General features: G+C 40.2%; 1 protein-coding gene and 1 pseudogene across 1 annotated transcript in view; one reads left to right on the forward strand and one right to left on the reverse strand.

The window, feature by feature from the left end:
* Nucleotides 1–118: 118 nt before the first annotated feature.
* MOSMO (modulator of smoothened) overlaps nt 119–27,392 on the forward strand; it is a 75,993-nt gene continuing 48,719 nt past the window's right edge. The window contains exon 1 of the mRNA XM_061401384.1: nt 119–260. Within this exon, the coding sequence (XP_061257368.1) occupies nt 155–260 (106 nt within the window). The 5' untranslated portion in view covers nt 119–154. The remainder of the gene's footprint in view (nt 261–27,392) is intronic.
* LOC133238366 (large ribosomal subunit protein uL30-like) lies at nt 23,383–24,719 on the reverse strand (annotated as a pseudogene).

A 27,392-nucleotide genomic window follows, 5' to 3' on the forward strand; every position in this document is an offset into this window, starting at 1 on the left:
CCCGGGCGCGCGGAGGGCGCGAGCGGCGCGCGGGGGGCCCAGGGGAGCGAGGCGGCGGCGTGGGGTCTTCTGGCCCCGGCGGCGGCCCATGGGGCGGGAGGCGTGAGGCCGCGGCCTGCCCGGGGCTCGGGGGGTGGGGGGACGGGGCGGGGAGATGGATAAACTGACCATCATCTCAGGATGTCTCTTTCTGGCCGCCGATATCTTCGCCATCGCCAGCATCGCCAACCCGGACTGGATCAACACCGGGGAGTCCGCGGGTGAGCGAGCGGCAGGCGCGCGGGGCCGGGCGGGGGATTGGCTGAGGGCGAAGGGAGGGGAGGGGAGACCCGGCTCAGGAGAAGACGGAGCTGGAGGATGCGCGGCGGCGGCCAGCCTGAGAAGAAGGGGGCGGTGAGGCGACCCGGGCTGCCTGGCCGAGGGGCTGGCGAAGGGGACACGCGGGTCGCGAGCCGGACCCCCGGACGGAAGGGAACGGCACCACGGGCTGAGTGCGAAGTGGCCGAGGGGCGAGGAGATCTGGACCGGGCTGGTGGTCCTAGACCTGGGAGAGAGGGTGAAGGGAGACAGCCGCCAACCTGAGGGACAGCGGAGAGAGGAACGAGCGTCGTCCTGGATTAAAAAAAAAAAAAGTCAAGGTGGGAGACAGGAGGAAACCGATTTGGAGGAAACTGAGGCGCCTGTGAAGGAATTAGAAACCAGGCGGTGAGACTGGGGCCCGGAGCGAGGCAGCCTGTGGGGTGTGAGGGTCCCCAGAGAGCTGACGGGCGACAAGAGGCCGAAAGGAGTCGGGGCCGACCGCTGACCCTTGTTCCCCCACCCTAAGAAGCGGCGTCCGGGATAGAGGTCCGGGCAGGACCGGGTTAATGGTGCCGCGAGAGCTGGTGGCGGTGGGGGCGCCGGATGAGAGCCTCAGACCCGCGCCCCTGCCCAGCCCCTGCCCACTTGGCAGTATTTGACATGCATGTGGCTTCCGATTTTCCCTTTGAAGCCTCTGTGGTTATAATTTTGCTTTATTTTAGGCCCCGGAGCTGTAATAATCCTAATAATAAACTTCATTTTATGGAGCATCTGTCATTCCAGCGCATCACAAAACGCTTTCGAGATCCTAATACTAGTTACAAAATTAAGTAACACATTAGAGTTGTAGGCAGCCCAGTAGCAAACAGTGCCTGCTGTAACACCACCGAACTGTGGGCAGCAGCGACGAGGTGGTGCCCTCAGGAAAGAGGAAAGCATCTTTCTGAAGGGTATCCCAGGTGAATGCCTTTGCAGGTTTTTCCTGGCTTGGGCCACCAACTACACCCCCACACACACACATACACACACACACTCACTCACTCACACTCACCCAGACCTGTAAGACCAAAACTTTAATTAATGTAACAGCTGCCAGGAGAGCTGATGGGAGTAAAGGAATAAACTTCTTTTCTAACTGCTTGTTCAGTGCAGGTGAAGGGAATAATGAGAGTTGGGACTATCAGACTCCCTCCATGAATATTTTGTTGTAAGAATGTATCACTGTGCTGTCAGACTTACTTCTTAAGTATTGCTTATGATTCTGTATTTATCCTGCAGTATTTTTAGCCCTTAAAAAAAGCCGTGGCTGGGACATTTGTTGCTTCCTCCTCCTTTCTCTCCCCCATCTAGACCTAGTAACACAAAATCATGCTGTCAGATTTACTGGTTATTAAAATAACACTCTAAGAATTTCTGCTCCTTTTCTTGCCTATAGAGTCATAGCACACCTCTTAAGTGTAAAATATGTATGATTATTATGTGACCCTGTAGCAGTGTTAGCTATTGCTACAGTGGTAATGTTGCAATTTATAAATGTATCAAATAAACACTTTGTGCACCTTAAACATACACAATCTTATATGTTAATTATATGTGTTTTTTTAAACTGTAAAGCATATAAAGAAAATATCAGAATGATTTCAAATTTGGTGAAACTGTAGGCTTTGTTTCTGAAAATGTTAGTAATGTCAGTGTTACTAGTTGTGTGTGTGACATCCAGTTCCTGACTTGTTTTTAATCTGATTATGTGTGCAGTGACTCCTTTTGTAAAGAAGTTTCAAGTGGAATCCCAGTGTATAAAATAGACTGAATGTCCATGGGAAGGAAACAGCTTAGAGAGGGAGGAGAGAGAGAGAAGTAATCTCATAACTTTCCCGAGAAGATGTTATACTCTATTATATTTGAAAGAAAACAAGAATAAGATGCATACAACTCATTTAAATTAGGCAAAGTCATCAGCTGTGAGTTGCCTTAGAGATGGGAGGGACAGAAGTCCCAAGGTTTGAAAGAAGTAGAAAATGTTTGAAATAATAGTTGTGAGAGACAGCTGGAGACAGTAGGATTATCTAGCAGCGTGGAGATGTCATTGAAGTCAGTGGTCATGAACGTAAGTGTGATAACCGACCTGTGCTTTGTTGACCCTCTGGTGCTCAGCTACTCTGGCACCAGTGTATGAAGAAAGCCAGTGGACAGCTTCGTTCAGAGTTGTGGTTTTCCAGATGCATGCAACAGAATGACAGGCGCAAAAGTGTTTAGGGCATCGGTCAAAATATTGTAATGATAGCTCATTAAATCTCAGCTGGATAAGGAGAAAAAGTGAAAAAGAAAGCTGTTATATCTATTTTAGTCATTGAATACCAGATGGCATACGGTCAGTGGAATAGTTGACTTAGACCCATAGAGTTGAGGAGTCACTGAGAGTTATTGATACAGCAGAGTGGAAGGGCAGGGGATTGGGGGCACAAGGTCCAGACTGTGACACTGGTGCTGTGTGGCTGAAGTGGGAATGGAGGAGGTTAATTTTTTTTCCGCTATCAGTTTCGCTTGCCATCTCAAGATACCTTTCAGTTAAATATTCTGTTTAGCAAGAGGAATAAGAGGAGATAGTAAGAACACCGGAGATTTTTTCAAAATCATATCTACCCGGTATTTCTTTCTTTTTTTCATTTTTCTTTCTCCTTTTTTTTTCTGGCCGTGCCTTATGGAATTTTCATTTCCCAGTTAGAGACTGAACCAGGGCCCTTGGCAGTGAGAGCATGGAACCCTAACCACTGGATCACCAGGGAATTCCCTAACCTGTATTTCTTAAGGTTAAAATATGTCAGACAGTAAGCTCCCCAAAATTTAAAATGAATGAAGTGGTATGTTTCTTTGTTCACTCTTGTGCCTTTGCTTTGTGGTAAGATGTACCTGAATCTTGCCTAGTGTTTGAGCTTGTATTGCTCACTGTACTTTTTACCTGAACAAACAGATCTAGTCTTGAGTTAAAAAAAAAAAAAAAAAAAAATCAGTGCAGAGTTACACTTTCCAAATCAATGAAACATTTACAGGAAGTTCAGTTAAGATTTCAGAGGTGGCAGGACTGGCTTTATGCTAAGATCTGCAAAAAAGTGACTTTACCTGGCAGCAAAAAGTTAATATGTTGTTGATTCCCTTTGGTGCATTAAACATCATACTAAAAGTCTTGATTGTGATGTTTTTACTGCAGCTTTTTAAGTGAACAAAGTCTATTTTGAAAATAGAACTCCTGGAGCTGAAAAGTTCCTCAGAATGTAGTTTGAAAACCACTGCAGTAAACTAGAACGGGGAAGTTTAGGATTCAAATCCAAACCTTACCTCTTAGTAGCTCTGTTACTTTGGTTAACTTACCTGGCCTTTCTCTATAAAGTTCCCCTTCTGTAAAAATAGAGATAACATCTCAGTGAGTTATTTTAATGATTGAGTTAATCCATGTAAAACATTTAGAACAGTGCCTGATACATGGTAAGTGCTCAGTAAAAGTTAGATATCGTTGTATTGCTGTTTGAGTTTATAACAGGTGTCAGAATCCCAGTTTTGAAACTGAAGCTCAGAACTTATTACTGAGAACTGACACCATTTCTTTATTAGATGCTTGGAAGTGAGAAAACATCAAGGCTTAGCACAAGTCTAATAAATTTGTCTTCCCTCTTAGCTTTGGACTCCACCATCACTGTTTCTCCTCTTTTAGTCTCTCATCTCCAACTTCTAGTCTCTGTACTCCTCAGCTTCTACTTGAACTACCACAAAAGGAAATGAAATATTCCAAAACAAAAAGCTGAGTAAAATAACTTCTTTAAATCCCAAGTAATAAACTGTATTACTATGAGATTATGAGCCACGTTTCATGCTGGAAGTTTGGAAGTTTGTTTTTTTTTTAATTTACCATTTTTTAAGACTTTTTTTTTTGGCTGCGCTGGTTCTTCGTTGCTGCACATGGGCTTTCTCTAGTTGCAGTGAGCAGAGGCTCCTCTTTGGCTCAATACTCTTCTTGTGGTGTGTGGGCTGCTCATTGGGGTGGCTTGTCTTGTTGCAGAGCCTGGGATCTAGAGCATGTGGGCTTTTAGTAGTTGTGGCTTACAGGCTTGGTTGCCCCACAGCATGTAGAATCTTGGAGCAAGAATCGAACCCATGTCCCCTGCATTGGCATGCTCAATCTTGTCTGACTCTGCAACCCCATGGACTCTAGCATGCCAGGCTCCTCTTGTCCATGGGATTTTCTTGGCAAGAATACTGGAGTGGTTGCTATTTCCTCCAGGGGATCTTCCCAACCTAGGGATTGAACCAGTGTCTCCTGCATTGGCAGACAGATTCTTTACCACTGAGCCACCTGGGAAGTCCTATACTGGCAGTTTTTTATTTGTTTTTATAGTATTGGCCCAAATACAGAGAAACTATATTCCTTTAATTTTCATCTGCGTGTGATAGCATTTCCTGAATTTGTTCTAATAGCTTGTGGATGGTGCACAAACTTTTAAACATATGATGACTGCCACCCCCCCTTTTTTTTTGGCTGTGCCATAAGCTGACTGGCTTGCAGGACCTTAGTTCCCCAACCAGAGATTGAACCCAGGCCATGGCAGTGAAAACCCCAATTCCTAACCACTGGACCACGAATAAACTCTAAAGATACAGTGTAACAGAAATGGATATCGTTTATACGGGGAATATACGTGGGGGGATACTTTAGTAAGGACCCTTAGGAGTTTCTATTAATGTAATAAAAAGTATTAAATGATAGTAAATATAATGGCAGAATTACATTAATTCTGCTATACTAGGGTCAAATTTCTACTGGTTACTGGAACTCAGTATCAAGACAATATTTTATGTAGCGCTTTATAGTTTTTGAAGCACTTTGACATCTATCACCTGATTTGATTCCCTAAGGTTCTTATATTTAGCCAATGTTAAATAGTCATTTCTACATTTTCCCCCATGAGTCGGTGTTTTGCGCATGAGATTTGAGTTTCCAGGTTGCAAAGTCTCCCTTCAAGAACACTACCTATGTAGGAATTTGTGCACACATCAGTGGCTAAAATTTTTGCCAGAATACAGAAGAGGTAAAGGAGATTTGGGTTTCAGTATTAAAGGGATGTCCTGCACTTTGTACAAATACCTTAACCTCACAGTTACTGTTTTCTCATCCCTCAAGAGACTAATTTTTAGTGAAAAAAAAATTTTTTTAACCAGATCAACAAACAAAGCTGCTCCTGATAAATGTAAGTGATCTAGAGATCCTTTTACTGAGGCATCATTCCTTTACGGCACGGATTTCAGTGACCATTTAGGATTGTGCATGCTCAGTCGCTTCAGTTGTGCCCGACTCTTTGTAACTATGGACTGTAGCCTGCCAGGCTCCTTTGTCCATGGGATTCTCCAGGCAGGAATTCTGGAGTGGGTTGCCATGCCCTCCTTCAGGGGATCTTCCTGACCCAGGGATCAACCTTGTGTTTCCTGCATTGTAGGCAGATTTTTTACTGCTGAGCCACTGGGGAAGCCCGACCATTGAGGATTATTACCATCCTGTATCATCCTAGATGGGTTTACTTAGTGTTCTTTATGAAAATTTCCAAGTGTTTCCCAGGAGTCTTCTAGCACATGAAGGAACTTGAACCTCTTCCTTCTATCTAAGCAAAATTTTTCTCTCTAGAATTAGTTCTCTTATTCAGACTGTAGTCTGTCATAGTGTATACTGCTACTGCTGCTGCTAAGTCACTTTAGTCGTGTCCGTCTCTGTGCGACCCCATAGACGGCAGCCCACCAGGCTCCCCCGTCCCTGGGATTCTCCAGGCAAGAACACTGGAGTGGGCTGCCATTTCCTTCTCCAATGCATGAAAGTGAAAAGTGAAAGTGAAGTCGCTCAGTCGCGTCCGACTCCCAGCGACCCCATGGACTGCAGCCCACCAGGCTCCTCCGTCCATAGGATTCTCCAGGCAAGAGTACTGGAGTGGGGTGCCATTGCCTTCTCCAGTCATAGTGTATTTATTCCTGAAAATATCTTCACTCTTGTTCTTTTTAAAATTAGATTGGATGTGAGAGTTTTTAAGGAGTCTCGTTATCATCCTCTTCCCTATTTATATTGTGAACTAATTGAGAAAAAAAGAGTAAGATAATTAGGAGCCAAATATTATTTAATATTGATAAAGAGGATATTGGAGAATGTGACTTATCCTTGGACAAGTAACTTCCTCTTGAAAGTGAAAATTGTTCAGTCGTGTCCGACTCTTTGCGACCCCATGGACTGTCCATGGAATTCTCTAGGCCAGAATACTGGAGTGGGTAGCCTTTCCCTTCTCCAGCTTCCTCTTACTGGGCCTCAAAATTGAACAGACTTAATTGTCCAATCCCAGGCAGGATTGGGGGACCTGCTCTGTAGGACTTCCAGTGGGAAAGAACGAAAGAGATGAGTGCTCCCTTTAGGCAACTTGCTCCTAAGGGCAAAAAGTTGGACCACTTATGCCCAGTTTTTTATCTTAAACTGCCAGTCAAATTAAATCTTTCCTCCTGACCTGAGAAAGATTGAGTGAGGGGACACAGATAAACTTAGATGTTCTTAACAGCCGTACCTCCACCCCATCCCTCATGGATAAAAACATCAGAAGTGGGAAGAAAGCCTTAGCTGGTTGAAACCTAGGAGATAGCTAGCCTTTTGCAAGGAAGAATTTTCTTTTTTCTCAAGTATGAAGACTGGCAGATGATTGAGAAAGATGAGGAAGGGTTTCATTTCCCATTCTGTTACCACTGCTCTCTCCACAGAAAATCCTGGTAAACCTCAGATAGGACACTGTGGGCTTGACCTCTGTCGCATAAGAGTTCAAGATCTTCAGGTAAATCCTAGCCTATAAGTTGGTAGCCTCTGGTTTAAAACATTAAAATTAACGCTTCCGAAGCACATCTGTTATTAAATAGTAGAAAGTTATTAAATGATAAGCCCTTTTCCTGACCTGTGACAACTTCAGTAAGCAGAGTTGGTTTGGTGCGAAGGAGCTTTGTAACCTCATTTGTTAAACTAAACTATCTAGAACTGTGTCGTGTTAATCATTTTGGACGTGACTTGTAGAGAAGGACAAAACTGGCTTACCTCAGAGAGCAAAAATCTTGAGATTGTGCTCTTTTTAACTTAAAAAGCATTAACAAAACTTCTTCAATGGCCTTTTGAGTCTTTTTTCCAGTAAATTTCTTTTTTAAAACAGCCTTTTTGAGACATCATTTCATTAACCGTAAGATGCGCCTATTTAAAGTGTACAGTGAAGTGGTTTGTATAACCATAAAGTTGTGCCACAGTCAATTTAAGAGCATTCTCAGTACTCCAGAAAGAAACCCCAGATCCCTTCGCCATCACCTGCCAACTTCCTGGTTCTTAGGCACACTGCTTTCTGTCTTTGTAGATTTGCTTATTCTAGGTATTTCATATAAATGGAATCATGCAGTCTTTTGTGATTGGCTTATTTCACCTAACATAATGTTTTCAATGTTCATCCATATTATAGCAAATATCAGTAGTTCATTTCCTCTTACTGCCAAATTGTGTGGTGTATCCCCATTTATCTATCCATTCATCAGTTGATGGATATTGGGGCCAGTAAATTTTTTGCCTTCCAAGAATACCACTTCTTCATAATGGTAAAGTGGTATAAAATTTTTTCCTTGATTTTTTAAAAAAGTAACATCATCAGTATTATTTATTATTTATTTATTATTCTTATTTCAAATAAGAACTTTGAATAAAAATTCAAAGACCAGTCTTTTTACAGTGTTCACAGGTCATACTTGAAGCTTGAAATAATTTATAATACTGTGAATTTCACAGCATAGTCCAGATTTTCCAATTTGAGATGAGATTTCCTGAACAAAGCATTTATATATTTTTTTTACAACCTTAGTTCCAAAAAGCCCCTCTTTTTACTATTATCAACAGAGATATAGGCACTTCAGGATAAAGGATATAAACTAGTTGACCTAAAAGATTTGGTGAAGGGAAATTTGGGACCAAGAACATAGACAGAAGTCATGAGAGAGTAGAAAAATCTAAGAGGAAGGAAATTCTGAAAAAGGTATTACAGAGTGATGACAGCCGTTGCATTTATTAGACTGACCAGACTTGTTGAGTTCTTCCTCACTTGGCTGCCAGAACCCCTTTCAAAGCTGGCATGTAGGAATAATATACATCAGTCCTCCACTGTTCAGCTTAGTATAAACCTAAAATAGTTCTGTTGTTAACCCCTTTCCTTATAAATGTTGAGTTTGTATTGGAGTTGTAGTGTAGTAAAATAGTCCCATGAGATTTGAGTCAGACGTATCTATATTCGGTTTTTTGATTCCCTTTTTATGAATTTTATGATTTGGGGCATGTAATTTGATTTCTCAGCTATAAAATTGGAAATAATATATTTATCTCAAAGGATGGTTGTGAGAAAATAAAATATGGCGTATGAAGAATTAGCACATGGCCTAATATATAGCAAATGCTCAAATGTTAGTCATTGTTATATGAAAGGTCAAAACATTCTAATTTAAAAATGTTTCCCTTTTGTATTATCTGTTTTATTTATTTACCTGTGTCCTGCCTTGTTCTAAAAAGAGATTTAAGGCAATAGTGTGTCTGTGGTGAGTATTTCTGAAATCCAGCTTGGGGAAGGGAGCTTTCCAGGAATACAGACTGTGAAGTCAGTTGTAGTGGTGATGTGAACTTCATGGGATATATGTAAGTACCAAAACCAAGGAATGCATGAGTTTATATGTTTCTGGAACAGACTAAAGAGGTTTTCTAAGTGAAAGACAGCCTACCGTAGTGGAAAGAGCACACAGGTTTTGGGTTAGATCAACATGTAGTCAGATCCCAGTCCCACAGTTTGCTAGCCATGTAATTGATCTTAGACAAGTTGTAGTTGATGATTTTTTATTAATCAAAATTATATCATTCAGATATGGTTAATACCTCTTGTAGAACTTCAAATTGCTGCACAGGTTCAGACCCCAACTTTCTGTTCTATATATTAAAGATTGACTGGTTCGCTGAGTGAACAACAAATATGTTAAAGAGTAGTATCTGCAGCGAATTATGAAAATCATATATTTCCCAAATTATTTTTAAAGGACCATAGTGATTTGTAAAGCTTTCAGTTAGAGTATAGTCAATTAGTCTCACCTCAAAGGCTGAAAATAAGTTTGAGATATATGAGAGAGTTGTTTCTTGATAGAAACCTGGCAAATAGTACAACTGAAAATTCTTCAGTTTTCATTTATGAAATAAAATTTCTTGTAGTTGTCATTAGCTTCTTCAATGTACCTGAGAGTTTATGAATTTTTCCATACCCCACTTCAGTGCATACTTAAGCAGTGGGCCATATTACATAATCTTAAGGGGAAATTTAGACATGTAATAAAGTATTGCTGTTCATGAAATTATTGAGTTATAAATAGCTTAATCATGCAACTTGAATGGATAATTGTTTACATAGTGACCTTGTTTTATATCCTCTGAATAACCCAAGAAATTAGGTTGTACAGTGACAGCAGTGGTAATATATAGGTGTAAATCTCATATCTACAACTTTACTTATTTATGATTATTTATATAAACATAACATTCATATTTTTTTGGTTGTCAGAATGTTTTATTGTTAAGCTCTGAAGTTACACATGTTTTTCCAGGTGCTTTTTAGAATTCTTTGCCCAGCTAGCAAGTAGCTGCTGATAAGTTTGATGCTTAAAAAGCGTGCTCTACTTGGTAACAATAAATTATGGGTAGTGGTAACATTATTTTATTTTTTATTGACTGTAGACTAATGAAAGGGTAATATTTAGCAAAGTTACTGTTGGAATAGCTAACTAACACAACATTGTTGAAATAGAGAGGTTAGCTAAGAGCATGAAGGAACCTAAGGATCCTTGAAAATGAAGGTGAAAAAGTGTTAGTTGCTCAGTTGAGTCTGACTCTTTGTGACCCCATGGACTGTAGTCCACCAACTTCTCTATCCATGGAATTCTCCAAGCAAGAATACTGGAGTGTATAGCCACTCCCTCTAGGGGATCTTCCCAACCCAGGGGTCGAACTTGGGTCTTCTGCATTGCACACAGATTCTTTACAGTCCAAGCCACCAGGGAAGCCCAATATTTAGCAAACGTATTGTTGAAATAGTAGAGAGGTTAAATAAGAGAATGAGGGAACCTAAGGATCCTTGAAAATCCAAGTACCTAAAACTAAGTATTTGGGTCAAAATCACTTTTCAATAACATACCTCTCTAAAATTTATTATGTATTCTCTTATTTCCTGTAAGTCACAGCTAAATTGAATATGCTTACTGGAAATGCCATGGGCAAGTAGAATGAAATAGTCCTTTGGGATTTATTGCTTTAGAGTTGACAAAGAAGCATAAAGATTTGGGTGTTGCTATCAATGATACTTACATGTATTTATGAGTATGTATAAACCAGAATGTATAGTTTACTTACATTTCAGTTTATGACTTCAGTTTTGAAGCAAACTGACAGCTCTTTGAATTGCTTTTTTTTTCTTTTTAATTGAGATGAAAAGACTGCACTTTTTGTGTGTCTCTTTTTACTAGCTTTGCTATAAATAAAAGGTCACATTTGGTATTTTGACACTTGCTGTTGCGTATATTGAGCAAAAAGGCAGCTGTTGACTTTTAATATAGATCTGTTCAACAGAGACCGTATACTGCTATCATTAGAGATTAAAAAAAGTAAAGAAAATGCAGTTGGTTGGGTCAAGTAAGAAAATGGGAGAGGGGAATTTCATTGGGTCTCCCCATTTGTGGTATATTCACAATAAGTTATATGGAACATTATTGGGTCTACTTTCAGCTATAATACAGAAATTTTTTTCAAAAATAGGACATGTTCAAAGTAAGGCAAAGATCTCCAAGGCCATTTCATTTATGACCATTTCACTTATAAATTACCATCCATTTTAAGAAATCTTTCATTTACCGTGAGTATTCCTTAAATCTTCACATAGATATTCCCTATACCACTGTACTTTATTACAGACAGTCTCAAAATAAATGCTTATTAAGATACGTGTGGTCTGTAAGGAACTGTACTAAATATTCTGAGGGATTTCTTTTAAGCAAATGAAAAAGTATTTTATCTTTGAGAAACCTGTAAAGTGTTTGGGAAGACTCATTTCAGTTCATTTCTATACATCGCTGCTAAATTTATCTTTCTAAAGGATAGGATGGTAATATTAAATAGTTGCAAATACTTATAAGTACTTGCTTTATGACAGCTACTTTTCTAGACACTTTTTACATGTGTGAACCAATTTAATCCTCACAACATCCCTAAGCGCTGCTATTAGCCCCACAGAGATACAAAGAAATTAAGTAACTTGCCCAGGGTCACACAGCTGCTAAGTGGAAAAGCTGAGATTTGGATCTAGCTCCAGAGTCCTGGCTTTTAACCACTGCATATATTTGGACCAGAAACCTTCAGTGACCCTTCATCTACCATAGCACAGAAGGCCCTTAATGATCTTCACAACATGCCTCCGGCTTATCTTTCCAACTTTTGATCCTACTTTTTCCCTACATGGATCTACATTCCAGCCCCTCTGTATTACTTTCTGTTTCCTAAATATAATCTGTCATCTCTTTATTCATCTCTGAATCTTTGTCTGTTGTCAGTGTGATGCTCTCATACTTAGCAGTTCCTGTCCGTTCAGTGTCCTGCCCATCTTCCAAGCATATGTCAACTGCTGTCTTCATAAAAATCTTTTTTGATCCCCTACCTCGCATGATTTTTCCCTCTTGTGTGTTTTTCATGGTAGCATATCTGTATTATGGTTATTTGTATGTTACTTTCCCTGCTTTCTAGTGTAGATTTTTAAAGTTCTATAAGAATAGGGCTTCCTCCACGGCTCAGTGGTAAAGAATCCACCCGCCATTGCCAGAGACACAGATTCGTTCCCTGGTCTGGGAACATCCCATATGTCATGGAGCGACTAAGCCCACACACCACAACTACTGAGTGTGTACTTTATACTGAGCCACAACTACTGAGCCCACGTGCCACAAGTACTGAAGCCTGCACACTCTAGAGCCTGTGCTCCACAATGAGATGCCTTCACACCGCAACTAAAGGGTAGCCCCCACTCTCCACAACTCGAGAAAAGCCCACGCAGCATCAAAGACCCAGCACAGACAAAAATAAATAATTTTTTTTTAAATTTTATATATAAAAAAAGAACAGGGCATAAAATTTATTGATCTCTATACCTTAGCACTCTCCATTTTGTGCTTGGCAGGAAAGAGGAAGTGTTATGGTTGACACGAAGTCTTTAAACCTGGAGTAGGGAACAGAATTGGGAACTTTGGACAGTGAGCCGCTTTAAGGGCAGAAGTGATGATTTTGGTTTAGAGGTTGTATTTCAAGTGAGAGTAAAATATTGAAGCAGAAAGGGGCTAATCAGGAAAGAGGGATTTGGCATCCCTGGTTGTCATGTCTCATTTTCACAAATATGATATTTATATTTTAATGGCTTTCTTTCAATAGCTGTATGTCCACAAAATTCATAATTTTTTTACATGTCAGTTGGTTTTTGTTTTGGAAAGTAAGGTCCAGCTACTGTCTAGTTATTCCCAACTTTGAAAAGTATTTTAAGGTGAAAGTTAATTTGTAGGTTGATTAGTTGATTCTCTGGGTCAATACAGAAATTAGGTTACTAGGCTAGTCAGTAAGACCATGTCATGACTGAACTATTTACTTCTGTATAAAAAAATATAGTAGAAAGCAATACAGTTACATTACTAATAAAAAGCTTTTTAAAAGTTAAAAAGTAGAAATACCTTGTACCTCTGATCCTTTGTCAATTTGACTTTAAAACATGAGATTTCTTCTATGTGACAGCAGTGCTTCATTGAGATTCTTCTTAACATTTGTCAACAATATTCTGAGTCATTTTTTACTTATAAATCGCCCTGGCAGAGGAAGAAAAAGAAGACTTGCAGAAAATGTATGTTTAAGAGATTTCTTGAGATAGAATATCCAGAGATAGAATTAACTCAGTGGAGGTGAGGAAGATTTGTATGAGTGCATGAATGGATGTGTGATTTGTGTGGTGTGCGATGGTAGGAAGTAGACATGGGGAAGATAAGGAACTTGTAGTGGATGAATGATCTCTCCCTGGGAAAGCAAAGTGAAACAGAATACGCTGGATCCAAGGTTCCTCATCCAACCCCCATGAGAGGGACCGTTAGTCCTGGCTAGTGTGGTTACTGTTTGTTGAAGGTCCCTATGAATGAATGGAATAAGGAGGAAAATAGTATTTTGTGTGTCAGTTGGGGTACAAATGGTACAAATTAAGTGTTTTTAACTTGAAGAGTATTTCTGTTGATACTTGGCTTCTAATTTAGGCTTTGCTGTAGATGTTTTGTTTGTGCTTGAAAAATTACCTGAATGCTTTTTCTTTATGTTTTTCCCAACCAAAAAATAGTTCCATGCTCCTCTTTCACCATCCGTCTCTTGATTTAAAATAAAAGTGAGTATATATGATATCATATATTGAATTCTTGGGAAATTATTAATAAAGATGTTGTGAAAGGAATACAGGGGTGAAGCCAGAATTCAGTTCAAATTCTGGCTCTGCCACTTTTGAGCTATGTGGCTTTGGACTTCTTGCTTGACCTCTGAGTTTAGTTTCCTCATCTGTTTGTTGTTGTTCAGTTGCTCAGTTATGTCTGACTCTTTGTGACCCCTTGGACTGCAGCACCCTAGGCTTCCCTTTCCCTAAGTGTCCTCCAAAAGTTTGCTCAAACTCATGTCCATTGAGTCAATGATGCCATCCAACCATCCCATGCTCTGGGGCCTCCTCCTCTTCCTGTCCTCAATCTTTCTAGCATTAGAGTCTTTTCCAATGAGTCAGCTCTTTGCATCAGGCGGCCAAATTATTGGACTTCCAGTTCAGTCCTTCCAATGAATATTCAGGACTGATTTCCTGTAGGATTGCTGGTTAGATCTCCTTGAAGTCCAAGGGACCCTCAAGAGTCTTCTCCAACACCACAGTTCAAAAGCAGCAATTCTTCGGCACTCAGCCTTCTTTATAGTCCAACTCTCACATCCATACATGATGTCTCTGCTCTTTAATATGCTGCTTAGGTTTGTCATAGTTTTTCTTTCAAGGAACAAGCATCTTTTAGTTTCATGGATGCAGTCACTGTCCACAGTGATTTTGGAGCAAGAAAATTAAGTCTGTCCCTGTTTGCATCGTTTCCCCTATCTGTTTGCCATGAAGTGATGGGACCAGATGCCATGATATTCCTTTTTTGAATGTTGAGTTTTAAGCTAACTTTTTCACTCTCCTCTTTCACCTTCATCAAGAGGCTCTTTAGTTCCTCTTTGCTTTCTGCCATAAAAGTAGTATCATCTGCATATCTGAAGTTATTGATATTCCTCCTGGCAGTCTTGATTCCACCTTATGCTTCATCCACCTGGCATTTTGCATGATGTACTGCGTATAAGTTAAATAAGGAGGGTGATAATAGCCTTGATGTACTCCTTTCCAAGTTTGGAACCAGTCTGTTGTTCCATGTCTATTTCTAACTGTTGCTTCTTGACCTGTATACAGGTTTCTCAGTAGGCGGGTAAGGTATCTGGTATTCCCATCTCTTTAAGAATTTTCCACAGGTTGTTGTGACCCACACAGTTAAAGGCTTTACCATAGTCAATGAATTTTGAAATTCCCTTGCTGGCTTTTTTTTGATCTGATGGATGTTGGCAATTTGACCTCTGATTCCTCTGCCTTTTTTAAACCCAACTTGACAACCTGTAAGTTCTCAGTTGAGGCCTAGCTTGGAGGATTTTGAGCATGACCTTGCTAGCATGTGAAATGAGCGCTGTTGTGTGGTAGTTTGAACATTCTTTAGCATTGCTCTCCTTTGGGATTGAAATGAAAATTAACTTTTTCCAGTCCTATGGCCACTGGTGAGTTTTCCAAATTTATTGGCATATCTCAGGTATTTGACATATTGAGTGCAACACTTAAACAGCATCATCTTTTAGGATTTAAAATAGCTCAGCTGGAATTCCAACACCTCTACTAGCTTTGTTCATAGTAGTGCTTCCTAAGGCCCACTTGACTTCATATTCCAGGATGTCTGGCTCTGGGCAAGTGATCACACCATCGTGGTTATGTGGGTCATTAAGGTCTTTTTTGTACGGTTCTTCTGTGTATTCATACCACCTGTTCTTAATATCTTCTGCTTCTTTTAGGTCTTAGTGTTTCTGCCATTTAATTGTGTCCACATTTGCATGAAATATTTCTTTGGTTCTCTCATTTTTTTGAAGAGATCTCTAATCTTCCCCATTGTATTGCTTTCCTCTATTTCTTTGCCATGAAGTGATGGGACCAGATGCCATGATCTTTTGTTTTCTGAATGTTGAGCTTTAAGCCAACTTTTTCATGCTCCTCTTTCACTTTCATCAAGAGGCTTTTTAGTTCTTCACTTTCTGCCATAAGGATGGTATCATCTGCATATCTGAGGTTATTAATATTTCTCCCGGCAATCTTGATTCCAGCTTGTGCTTCTTCCAGCCCAGCATTTCTCATGATGTACTCTGCATATAAGTTGAATAAGCACGGTGTCAATATATAGCCTTGACGTACTCCTTTTCCTATTTGGAACCAGTCTGTTGTTCATGTCCAGTTCTAACTATTCCTTCTTGACCTGCATACAGATTTCTCAAGAGGCAGTTCAGATGGTCTGGTATTCCCATCTCTTTCAGAATTTTCCACAGTTTATTGTGATCCACAGTCAAAGGCTTTGGCTTAATCAATAAAGCAGAAATAGATGTTTTTCTGGAACTCTCTTTGCATTTTCCATGATCCAGCGGATGTTGGCAATTTATTTGGTCTCTGGTTCCTCTGCCTTTTCTAAAACCAGCTTGAACATCTGAAAGTTCATGGTTCACATACTGTTGAAGCCTGGCTTGGAGAATTTTGAGCATTACTAGCGTAGGAGAAGGCAATGGCACCCCACTCCAGTACTCTTGCCTGGAAAATCCTATGGACAGAGGAGCCTGGTAGGCTGCAGTCCATGGGGTCGCTAAAAGTCAGACACGACTGAGCGACTTCACTTTCACTTTTCACTTTCATGCAATGGAGAAGGAAATGGCAACCCACTCCAGTGTTCTTGCCTGGAGAATTCCAGGGACGGGGGAGCCTGGTGGGCTGCCGTCTATGGGGTCACACAGAGTCGGACATGACTGAAGTGATTTAGCAGCAGCAGCAGCAGCGTATGAGATGAGTGCAATTGTGAGGTAGTTTGAGCATTCTTTGGCATTGCCTTTCTTTGGAATTGAAATGAAAACTGACCTTTTCCAGTCCGTGGCCACTGCTGAGTTTTCCAAATTTGTTGGCATATTGAGTGCAGCACTTTCACAGCATCATCTTTCCGGATTTGAAATAGCTCAACTGGAATTCCATCACCTCCACTAGCTTTGTTCATAGTGATGCTTCCTAAGGCCCACTTGACTTCACATTCCAGGATGTCTGGCTCTAGGTGAGTGATCACACCATCGTGATTATCTTGGTTGTGAAGATCTTTTTTGTACAGTACTTCTGTGTATTCTTGCCACCTCTTCTTAATGTCTTCTGCTTCTGTTAGGTCCATACCATTTTTGTCCTTTATCGAGCCTATCTTTGCATGAAATGTTCCCGTGGTAGCTCTAATTTTCTTGAAGAGATCTCTAGACTTTCCCATTCTATTGTTTTCAGTGGCAGACTTTATTTTTTGGGACTCCAAAATCACTGCAGATGGTGACTGCAGCCATGAAATTAAAAGACGTTTACTCCTTGGAAGAAAAGTTATGACCCACCTAGACAGCATATTAAAAAGCAGAGACATTACTTTGCCAACAAAGATCCGTCTCGTCAAAGCTATGATTTTTCCAGTAGTCATGTATACATGTGAGAGTTGGACTATAAAGAAAGCTGAGCACCAAAGAATTGATGCTACTGAACTGTGGCATTGCAGAAGACTCTTGAGAGTCCTTTGGACTGCAAGGAGATCCAACCAGTCCATCCTAAAAGAAATTAGTCCTGAATATTCGTTGGAAGGACTGATGTTGAAGCTGAAACTCCAATACTTTGGCCCCGTGATGCAAAGAGCTGACTCACTGGAAAAGACCCTGATGCTGGGAAAGATTGAAGGCAGTAGGAAAAGGGGACAACAGAGGTTGAGATGGTTGGATGGCATCACCAACTCAATGGGCATGAGTTTGAGTAAACCCTGAAAGTTGGTGATGGACAGGGAGGCCTGTCATGATGTAGTCCACAGGGTCGCAAAGAGTCAGACACAACTCAGCAACTGAACTGAACTCAACTGATATCTTTGCATTATTCTAAGACATCCTCAGACAACCATTTTGCCTTCTTACATTTCTTTTTCTTGGGGATGGTTTTGGTCACAGCCTCCTGTACAGTGTTATGAACCTCCGACCATAGTTCTTCAGGCACTCTGTTTCTCAGATCTAATCCCTTGAATCTGTTTTTCATTTCCTCTGTATAATCATAAGGGATTTGATTTAGATCATGCCTAAATGGCCTAGTGGTTTTCCCTACTTTCTTCAATTTTAAGTCTGAATTTTGCAATAAGGAACTCATGATCTGAGCCACAGTCAGCTCCCGGTCTTGTTTTGCTGACTGTATAGAGCTTCTCCATCTTTGGCTGCACAGAATATAATCAATATATTCAATCAGTATAATCAGTCTGATTTTGGTATTGACCATTTGGTGATGTCCATGGGTAGAGTCATCTCTTTTGTTGTTGGAAGAGGGTTGCTGTGACCAGTGCATTCTCTTGGCAAAACTTTGTTAGCCTTTGCCCTGCTTCATTTTATACTCCACGGCCAAACTTGCCTGTTATTCCAGGTATCTCTTCACTTCTTACTTTTGCATTTCAGTCCCCTGTGATGAAAAGGACATCTTATTTTGGTGTTAGTTCTAGAAGGTCTTGTGGATCTTCATAGAACCATTCAGCTTCATCTTCTTCAGCATTAGTGGTTGGGGTGTAGGCTTGGATTACTGTAATGTTGAGTGATTTGCTTTGGAAATGAACTGAAATCGTTCTGTCATTTTTGAGATTGCACCCCAAGTACTGTATTTTGGACTCTTTTCTTGACTATGAGAGATACTCCATTTCTTCTAAGGGATTCTTGCCCACAGTAGTAGACATAATAGTCATCTGAGTTAAATTTGCTCATTCCTGTCCCTCCTCCCTGAGAGCATTGTCTTCTACAAACACAAAACCTGGAAATGGTTGAGGAAGATGAAACCTCCTAACCATTGTTTGGGGTGGAGTCGGTGTTCCGGAAGCATATTGGGTTGGGCCAGTTGGGACGGGCCTCGTTGGACTTTTAGCTGCATTGTGCCTGCTAGGTGTCTGTCTGGGAATGGGAATAGCTGGGTAGAAGGCAGAGAAGGGGGCTTCCTTGGTAGCTCAGCTGGAAAAGAATCCACCTACAATGCAGGAGACCCCGGTGTGATTCCTTGGTCAGTAAGATCCTCTGGAGAGGATACCCACTCCAGTATTCTTGGGCTTCCCTGGTGGCTTAGATAGTAAAGCATCTGCCTGCAATGCACGAGACCTGGGTTCGATCCCTGGGTTGGGAAGATTCCCTGGAGGAGGGCATGGCAAGCAACTCCAGTATTCTTACCTGGAGAGTCCCCATGGACAAAGGAGCCTGGCAGCTACAGACCATGAGGTCACAAAGAGTCAGACACGACTGAGTGACTAAGCACAGCACAGCACATTTCTGTCCACTTAGTTCACTCATTACTAAAATATTAATGTTCACTCTTGCTATCTCCTATTTGACCACTTTCGATTTACCTTGATTCATGGACTGTTAGGTTTGTATGCAATTCCAGGTTTCTATGCAATATTGTTCTGACAGCATTGGACTTTACTTTCACCACCAGACACATCCACAGCTGGGCGTCCATTCCTCTTTGGCTCAGCGTCTTTATTCTTTCTGGAACTATTTCTCTGCTTTTCTCCAGTAGCATATTGGACACCTGCCAGTCTGGGGGGTTCATCTTTCAGTGTCTTCGCTTTTTTTTTTTTTTTCAATAAACATCAAACACCTACCATCCATTTTTATCAAGTTTAAGATAACATGGATTTTAAATATTCTTATTTTCTGTATCTCTAAGAAAGAAAAAAGAAAGTGAAGTCGCTCAGTCGTGTCCGACTCTTTGCGACCCCATGGACTGTAGCCTACCAGGCTCCTCTGTCCATGGGATTTTCCAGGCAAGAATACTGGAGTGGGTTGCCATTTCCTTCTCCAAGTGTCTAAGCTTTTTGCCTTTTTATACTGTTCATCTGTAAATGGGGATAATACCTATTACCTTGCAAAGTGGCTGGACAGATCAATACACCTGGACCACCTGCCACACCTATGTGCAGGCACCTATGATAGGTGGCTGTTGTTGTTAAAGAACTAAACGGGTTAATCTCTTATCACATCACAATGCATAATATAATGTTGAGATTGGCTATTTACCCCTCATATAGTCACCAAAAGCAATCTGATTTTTTTTTTCCAACTCGGATATATCACTGTGTTAGACCTGGTTGCCCATATCATTTTTACCATACATGCCTGATACTTAACCTGGATTGCTGTCTTCTTCCTTCCAGTTTAGTGCACTAAGAGAAAAAAAATACCAGGCAGCCTATTTATTGTGTGTTTATGTATTTGCTTTTGGCTGCCCTGGGTCTTCATTGCTGCACGCAAGCTTCTGCTAGTGGCGGTTAGCGGAGGCCACTCTTGGTTGCAGTGTGCAGTCTTCTCCTTGCAGTGACTTCTGCTGTTACAGTGCCTGGTTCTAGGGTAGCCAGGTTCAGTAGTTGTGTCGCACAGGCTTCGCTGCTCCTCAGCATGTGGAATCTTTCCAGACCAGGGACAAACCCATGCCCCCTGAATTGGCAGGTGGATTCTTAACCACTGGACGACCAGGGACGTCTCAGGTAGCCTATTTAAATGCTTATATACAAGTTCTGTTCTGCATATTAAAGGTAACATGTATTTGGGGATTCTCTAGTCATGATGACGGAATATACTAAACCATATTTCTGTCAGCCTTTTTACTGTAATGTTTGCTAAGTGCACTATGGATGTAGTTTGTGGCCCAAGAATAGATTTTCCCCTAACCAGCCAACTGTATAAGCCATGACCTTGACCTCCTTAGTTGAAGTCAGTAACCAAGTATAAAGTGTTCTAAAAGTAAAGGATGATTGATAATCACAGGTAACCTATAATTTGTTATAGTCCTCTTCGTTTGCTTATTATTAGACATAAAATGAGAAACTCTGTATTTTCCTATCTGTAGATAAAATAATTATATTGAGAGTTTAAATTTTTAAAACCATTAATTGAATCACTGAAAAACCCATAGCAATGAATCTTCTTTAAATAACAGATGTATGTAGGCATGTAAGATCACCTTTAGGACTCCCACTTTCACAAGATTTAGTGGGTTAGGATCAGAAAACAAACCCTTATGTTGAAGTGTTGCTGGTATAGGACTAACTCCCAGAGCTTTCTTTCGGGAGTATTTGCCTACTAACCATCCAGCAGGTAGTTATCATCCATTAACCATTTAGACTCACACTAGTAGCCAGTAAGATGCTTGCTTTAAGTGCACCACCTTGTATTTAAGATTTTATTTTTTTGACTTTCAAGTTTTATTTTTTAAATTGGAGTATAGTTGATTTTCAGTGTCGTGTTAGTTTCCGCTTACAGCAAAGTGAATCAGTTATGCGTACACATATATCCACTCTTCTTATAGGTTCTTTACCCATATAGGTCATTACAGAGTATTGAGTAGAGTTCCCTGTGCTATACAGTAGGTCCTTATTATGTATCTATTTTATCTCTAGTAGTGTATACATGTCAATTCCAATCTCCCAATTGATCCCTCACCACTTAAGATTTTAATTAATGTTATTGTGAATATCTTCAGAGTTATCAGGGAGGTTGGTACATTTTGGTTTTTCCTGCTGTGCTGTTTCTTTTTTTATTTTTGTCTCTGTTAAGTTGTTGGCCAGTGCTTTTGTTCTCTTTGTTAGCCTAGAGTTAATGAAAATACTTAAATACTTTTCCCATAAATACTTAAATACTTTATCCCTTATATATCGCCTCCTTTTGCCGTCTGCCCTCCCTCTTTAGGAACTTGTGGCAAATCCCCAACTTGACCATTCAGGCAGTTCACATCCAGTTGAAAAAGTCCGGGTTGCAAGTGTCATCAGCCGTCCCAAATGGTGCAGTTCCCCGTGACTTTTCTTGTATCCTCGTAGGTGTACAACCAAAGACCTCTAATGTGGTTAAGGGCTCCGATTTTCTGATTTGGGGTGTTGTTTTTTTTTTGTTTTTTTTTTGGGAGAATCCACCCACTTCTTTGAAGAACAGGACTGTCTTTTGACTGTATGATTATAAACTACAGAAGCACTTGCTCCTTTTTTGTGAACTTATTCTCTTCTGCATTCCAGAAATTCTTTTAACGATTCTGCTCTGTTATTGACATTTTCCCATGCTGTTATAGAATTTTTCTAAATGTAAATTGCTTGGGTCATTTCATTGAGATTTGGAGAAGGAAGAAGGGCAAACTGACTCACTTTATCCCCCAAGTGAAGGTGTTAGTTAGTCGCTAAGTGGTGTCCAGCTGTTTTGTGACCCCATGGACTATAGCTTGTCAGGCTCCTCTATCCATGGAATTCTCCAGACAAGAATACTGGAGTGGGTAGCCATGCCCTCCTCCAGGGGATTGTCCCAACCCAAGGATCAAACCCAGGTCTCCTGAATTGCAGGCAGATTCTTAGAAGCCCAAAGGTGTGTAACAAATGCTAACTAAATGAGAGAAATCAGAAGAGATTTAGTCCATATTAATTTATTGTCTTTTAAATTTTTATTAATACTCGGAAAAGTTGTAATATAGTAATTTTCCTAAGTCACACTTTTTTTTTTTTTTAAGGTAAGCTAGGAAAGATTTGGCTTCCCTGGTACCTCAGTGGTAAAGAATCTACCTGCCAAATGCAGGAATCGTGGGTTCCATTCCTGGGTTGGGAATAACTCCTGGAGAAGGAAATGGCAACCTGCTGCAGTATTCTTGCCTGGGAAATCCCATGGACAGAGGAGTCCGGTGGGCTGCAGTCCATGGAGTCGCCAAATAGTTGGACATGACTTAGCAACTAAACAGCAACAAAAAGAGGCTTAAATTCTGTAGTCCCCAAATGGTAAGAACATTAGGTGATTGGTTAGAATGCAGGAGACATTACATTAGTTAAGTGACTAATAACACGGACTCTGGAATCTGGATTCAGATTCTCCCTGTGCTATTTGCTAATGGCATGGTCTTGGCTGACGTACTTCTGGGGCCTCTTTAAAGGTTAAAGCATCATGTATATAAAAAAAACAGTGCTTGGCACATAGCACTGCATATCAGCTAAAATTAATGGGACTGACTTTTGGAGATTTTTTGCTATAATCTTTTCAGTAGTCATAGGCAGTTATCTTAAAATTGATCATAAATGCTGTGTAGTTTTTGGTTGTAGATATAAATGTCACCATACTAGAATATAGAATCTAGCCCATGTACAAACGGACTTTTTTTTTTACCTTATATAAAGAATAATACCACTATAATGAAATGCTAAAAGAAAGCTTTGCTTGAACCATGTATATGTTTCACATACTCACAAAAAATAAAAATGATAGCAAGAAAGTAAGTCCTACTGTTGAGTACAAATTGAAACCAGTGAGCCTAACTGCATGTCAGATGGATAATGTAACTACCAAGGAAAAAATAATAGAGTAACTTTTGAATACAGTGCTGTGGCTGTGTTCTCTTAGTGGACCATACCTAAGGACAGAGAGACCATTGTTGGTCTTGGTAGGTAGCGAACCCCCTATAGTAGGTCTTCACAAGAACTGTTATTCCCATTTTGCTGATGAAGAAGTATAGTTGAAGAAGGGAATGATTTGTTTGGCATCTTTTAATAAGGTGGGAGAGCTGAATTTAAAAGCCCATAACCTGTTCATTATACCACACTACTTTTTAAAATTGTTATAGTGCGCTGTTAGATGAGTCCCTGGTTTCTTTAGTTCTTACCTTTCGTTTATTGTTCTTCCCTTCCCTGTATCTTTTATTATTTCTTTTCTTTATCATCTGTAATATTAGTCAGAACCTCATTTTCAAGAGCTTCTTGGCCTCTTGTATCTCCTTTCCTTCAAGAATTTCATTCCATGCCATCATGCCTACCTTTTTGAAATCTGCCTTCCTAAATTAAAGGGTGTGTGACACTTCCCACGCTTTTCATTATGAATTCCAAGGTGGCCTGAAAGATTTTCTCTTGATTCTCATTCCTCCTACTTTGTCAATAATTAGTTTCCTGCTGAATTATAGCTAGTGTCAAAGTCATGATTACTTACAGGCATAGTCTGTATTGATAACTGATCCTGAAAGTTGTAAATGAGAGAGCTTCAGTCTTTTTTTTTTTTTCAGTTTGTTTCGTTTATTAACTGGCCAGATTGCAGAAATAATCCTGGTAGATACCTTAGTTCATCCTTCCAATAAGCCTCTTGATCTGGTCTTCCCTGTTGCCAGCGTCTCCACCTTCTACAAAATGGGTGGTCTTTTTCTTCATTCCCCTTCATGGAGAAGACAATTTAAAGGGCCACAGAAAGTTTTTTGCCACTTTGAAACGTTTTCCAACGGTATAGATCTCATGAATCAGATCCTGCGTGCAGATGATTCCGTATTTCCCAAGAGACCGAGCAATCAGTGCATTGTATGTCAGGGCATTCACTTCTTGTTCATTTTGCCATAACCACGCTTGTAGATCAGTTCATTTACAGACTGCAGATTTGGGTACCCCCATGTAATGTATGGCTCCACAATTCTCAGCATGTTAATTGATGCCTTGCTGAGCTTCACAAAGGTGCCATTGAAGATCTGCCGGAGGCAAAGGAGCTGCAGCACCTTTCAAACCTTTGGGCTCACACCGTTGATACCTCTGATCCTGATGACAAATGCCAGTTTGGGTTCTGCGGGTACATAGAAGTTGCCGGCTTTTCGTGCCATCCTAGCCATTTGAATTTCAGTTCTGTACATCTGCCTATATTCCTTGTGGTAATGCTTGGCTTTTTCATAGATAAGCTTCCTCCTTGCCTTTCAAAGCATCTTTTGGGCAAACTTCTTTCTCAGGCGCTTGATCTTAAGCTCTATGAAATTCTTTCGCTTTTTCTTAAGGGTTTCTGGCACAGCAGGAACCTTCTTTTTCTTCTCTTCTGCACCCTCCATGGTTCCAGCTGGGAAGGAGGTGAAAGCTTCATTCCTAAAGACGTCTATCTGTTTGTAACTTGAAATATCTTATGGGGATTTGGTGAGACATGTGGTGGGGAAAGTGATAGAGAATGCAATTGTTGGACCTGCATTTTTTCTATGAGAAATAGTCGAAACAAATATCAGTTTATAAACTGTGATTTTGAAATGATTGATTCATTAAAGAAGGCAAGTAAAAATAGCAGTGAAACAAAACATAATAACTAGTTAAATGAACTTTCTGTTCTTCGAAAAGGGACTGATTAAGGAAGAAAATATGTAAATAATTTGAGTACATAAGCTGCTATTTGAGATTTTGCTGGGTAAAACTGATGGGAAGAATTAAACTATTCAAGAATTTAGTTGGATCTTGCTTAAAGTACTTTGTGTTGTAAATCTCCAAACTTTTAAACTACAGCATTTAAAGAACCTCTTCTTGAATTAGCACAATCAAAATGGAATTCATTCTATTTTTTAATCATTCCTGAATTACTATCTTTAATTTTTTAAAAAATTCTGGATTATTCCAGTTGGCCTCGTCTTTTTAAAAAAAATTTTTTAATTTTATATTGGAATATAGCCAATTAACAATACTGTGAGAGTGTCAGGTAAACAGCAGAGGGACTCAGCCATACCCAATACATGTATCCATTCTCCTCCAAACCACCTTCCCATCCAGGCTGCCACATAACATTGAGCAAAGTTCTCTGTGCTGTACAGTAGGTCCTTGTTGATTATCCATTTCAGATATAGCAGTGTATGCATGTCATCCCAAACTGACTATCTCTTCCTCCCATTCTTACCACCTGGCAACCATAAGTTCATTCTCAAAGTCTGGGAGTCTGTTACTAGTTTGTAAATAAGTTCATTTCTATTATTTCTTTTTAGATTCCACATACAAGGGATACCATATGATATTTCTCCTTCTCTGTCTGACTTCATGCAATATAACAATCTCTAGGTCCATCTCTGGAGAAGGCAATGGCACCCCACTCCAGTACTCTTGCCTGGAAAATCCCATGGGCGGAGGAGCCTGGTAGGCTGCAGTCCATGGGGTCGCTAAGAGTCGGACACGACTGAGCAACTTCATTTTCACTTTCCACTTTCATGCATTGGAGAAGGAAATGGCAACCCACTCCAGTGTTCTTGCCTGGAGAATCCCAGGGACGGGGGAGCCTGGTGGACTGCCGTCTATGGGGTCGCACAGAGTCAGACACTGAAGCGACTTAGCAGCAGCAGCAGCAGCAGGTCCATCTCTGTTGCTGCAAATGGTATTACTTCCTTATTTTCACTATCTTTAAAGTGCATGATTTTAAAATGTAATTTAATATAGTAACTCAGCTGGTAAATCATCTGCCTGCAATGCAGGAGACCCCAGTTCAATTCCTAGGTTGGGTAGATCCCCTGGAGAAGGGATACCCACTCCAGTATTCTTGGGCTTCCCTGGTTGCTCAGACAGTGAAGAATCCGCCTGCAATGCAGGAGATCTGGGTTCGATCCCTGGGTTGGGAAGATCCCCTGGAGGAGGGCATGGCAACCCACTTCAGTATTGTTGCCTGGAGAATTCCCATGGACAGAGGTGCCTGACGGGCTACAGTCCATGAGGTCACAAAGAGTTGGACATGACTGAGCAACTAAGCACAGCACATATCAGAGAAATTGTCCAGAAAACCTAGGCCCAGAATTTCAGTATAATGTTAAAAAGAAATAAGATTAGCAATCAGATTAATTTTTTTAAATTTATGTTTTATCAGAATTAAGACAGTAAAATAATGTTATAGTCTTTTATTGGATTAAGTGAGTTTCTAAACACCTGAAGAAAATTATTTTAGTATTTCCTGTGCAGAGTTTGTGAAGAATGTGCCTTTGTCTGTGGAATCAGAGTCATGAGACCTCTTTGCTGATGTTTCTAAAGGTTAACTCTCTGGACAAACTTACCAAAAAAAAAAAAAAAAGCACTATTCTACCAAAATATGCCTAAATAGTAAACTGTTGACGAAGTATCTAATCAGACTTTTTTCCAGCGGGTACCTAGTCATTTAACCTGTTATTCAGTTTCCTCATTTGTATTATTTTGAGAATTAAATAAGTATATGTAAAACAGTTAATGATACTATGACTGGCACTAAATAAGTGCCCAGAATATAGTGGCAGCTATTACTGTTTATCCTTCCCCTGCCCCTAGATTTACAAGTGATAGGGAAGCAAAATTTATTTTGAGCACCCTTTATTCTAATGTTAAGGTTTTAAAGTAGAGGTTAGGACAAAATCATATTTTTCTGAACCCAAACACTTGAGATTCTGTTGGGAAGTGAGAAAGCTGCCAAATGTCTACTCTACTTGTGCAGTGGCAAGAAGATTGAATTTCTAGTTTGTTTCCTGCCTCAAGTGCTTGCCTTCGATCCTTTGTCTCAATATGAAAATTTCTGTATTCATTTGGAGATCCTTGTCTGACTGAAACAACAGAGAACAGCTTCCAGCGGTTTTAGTATGGCTAGCTAACCATAACTTTCTGGAAGAATATCTGGATGCAGTTGCAATTTTTAAAGCCTATCATATTTTATGACATTAAATTTCTTTCCGTTCTTTTCCTAAGTTGTGCCCATTCATCTTAAGAAATACACATTTTATGCAGAAAATGTAAGTATATAGTTGACTATCAATAAAAATTATTATCAATTAAACTACTCGAGTTTTCCCTTATCTCAGTTTCAGAATATAATCATT

The sequence above is a fragment of the Bos javanicus genome, chromosome 25, assembly GCF_032452875.1.
Source record: "Bos javanicus breed banteng chromosome 25, ARS-OSU_banteng_1.0, whole genome shotgun sequence".
NCBI classification, from domain to species: Eukaryota; Metazoa; Chordata; class Mammalia; order Artiodactyla; family Bovidae; genus Bos; species Bos javanicus.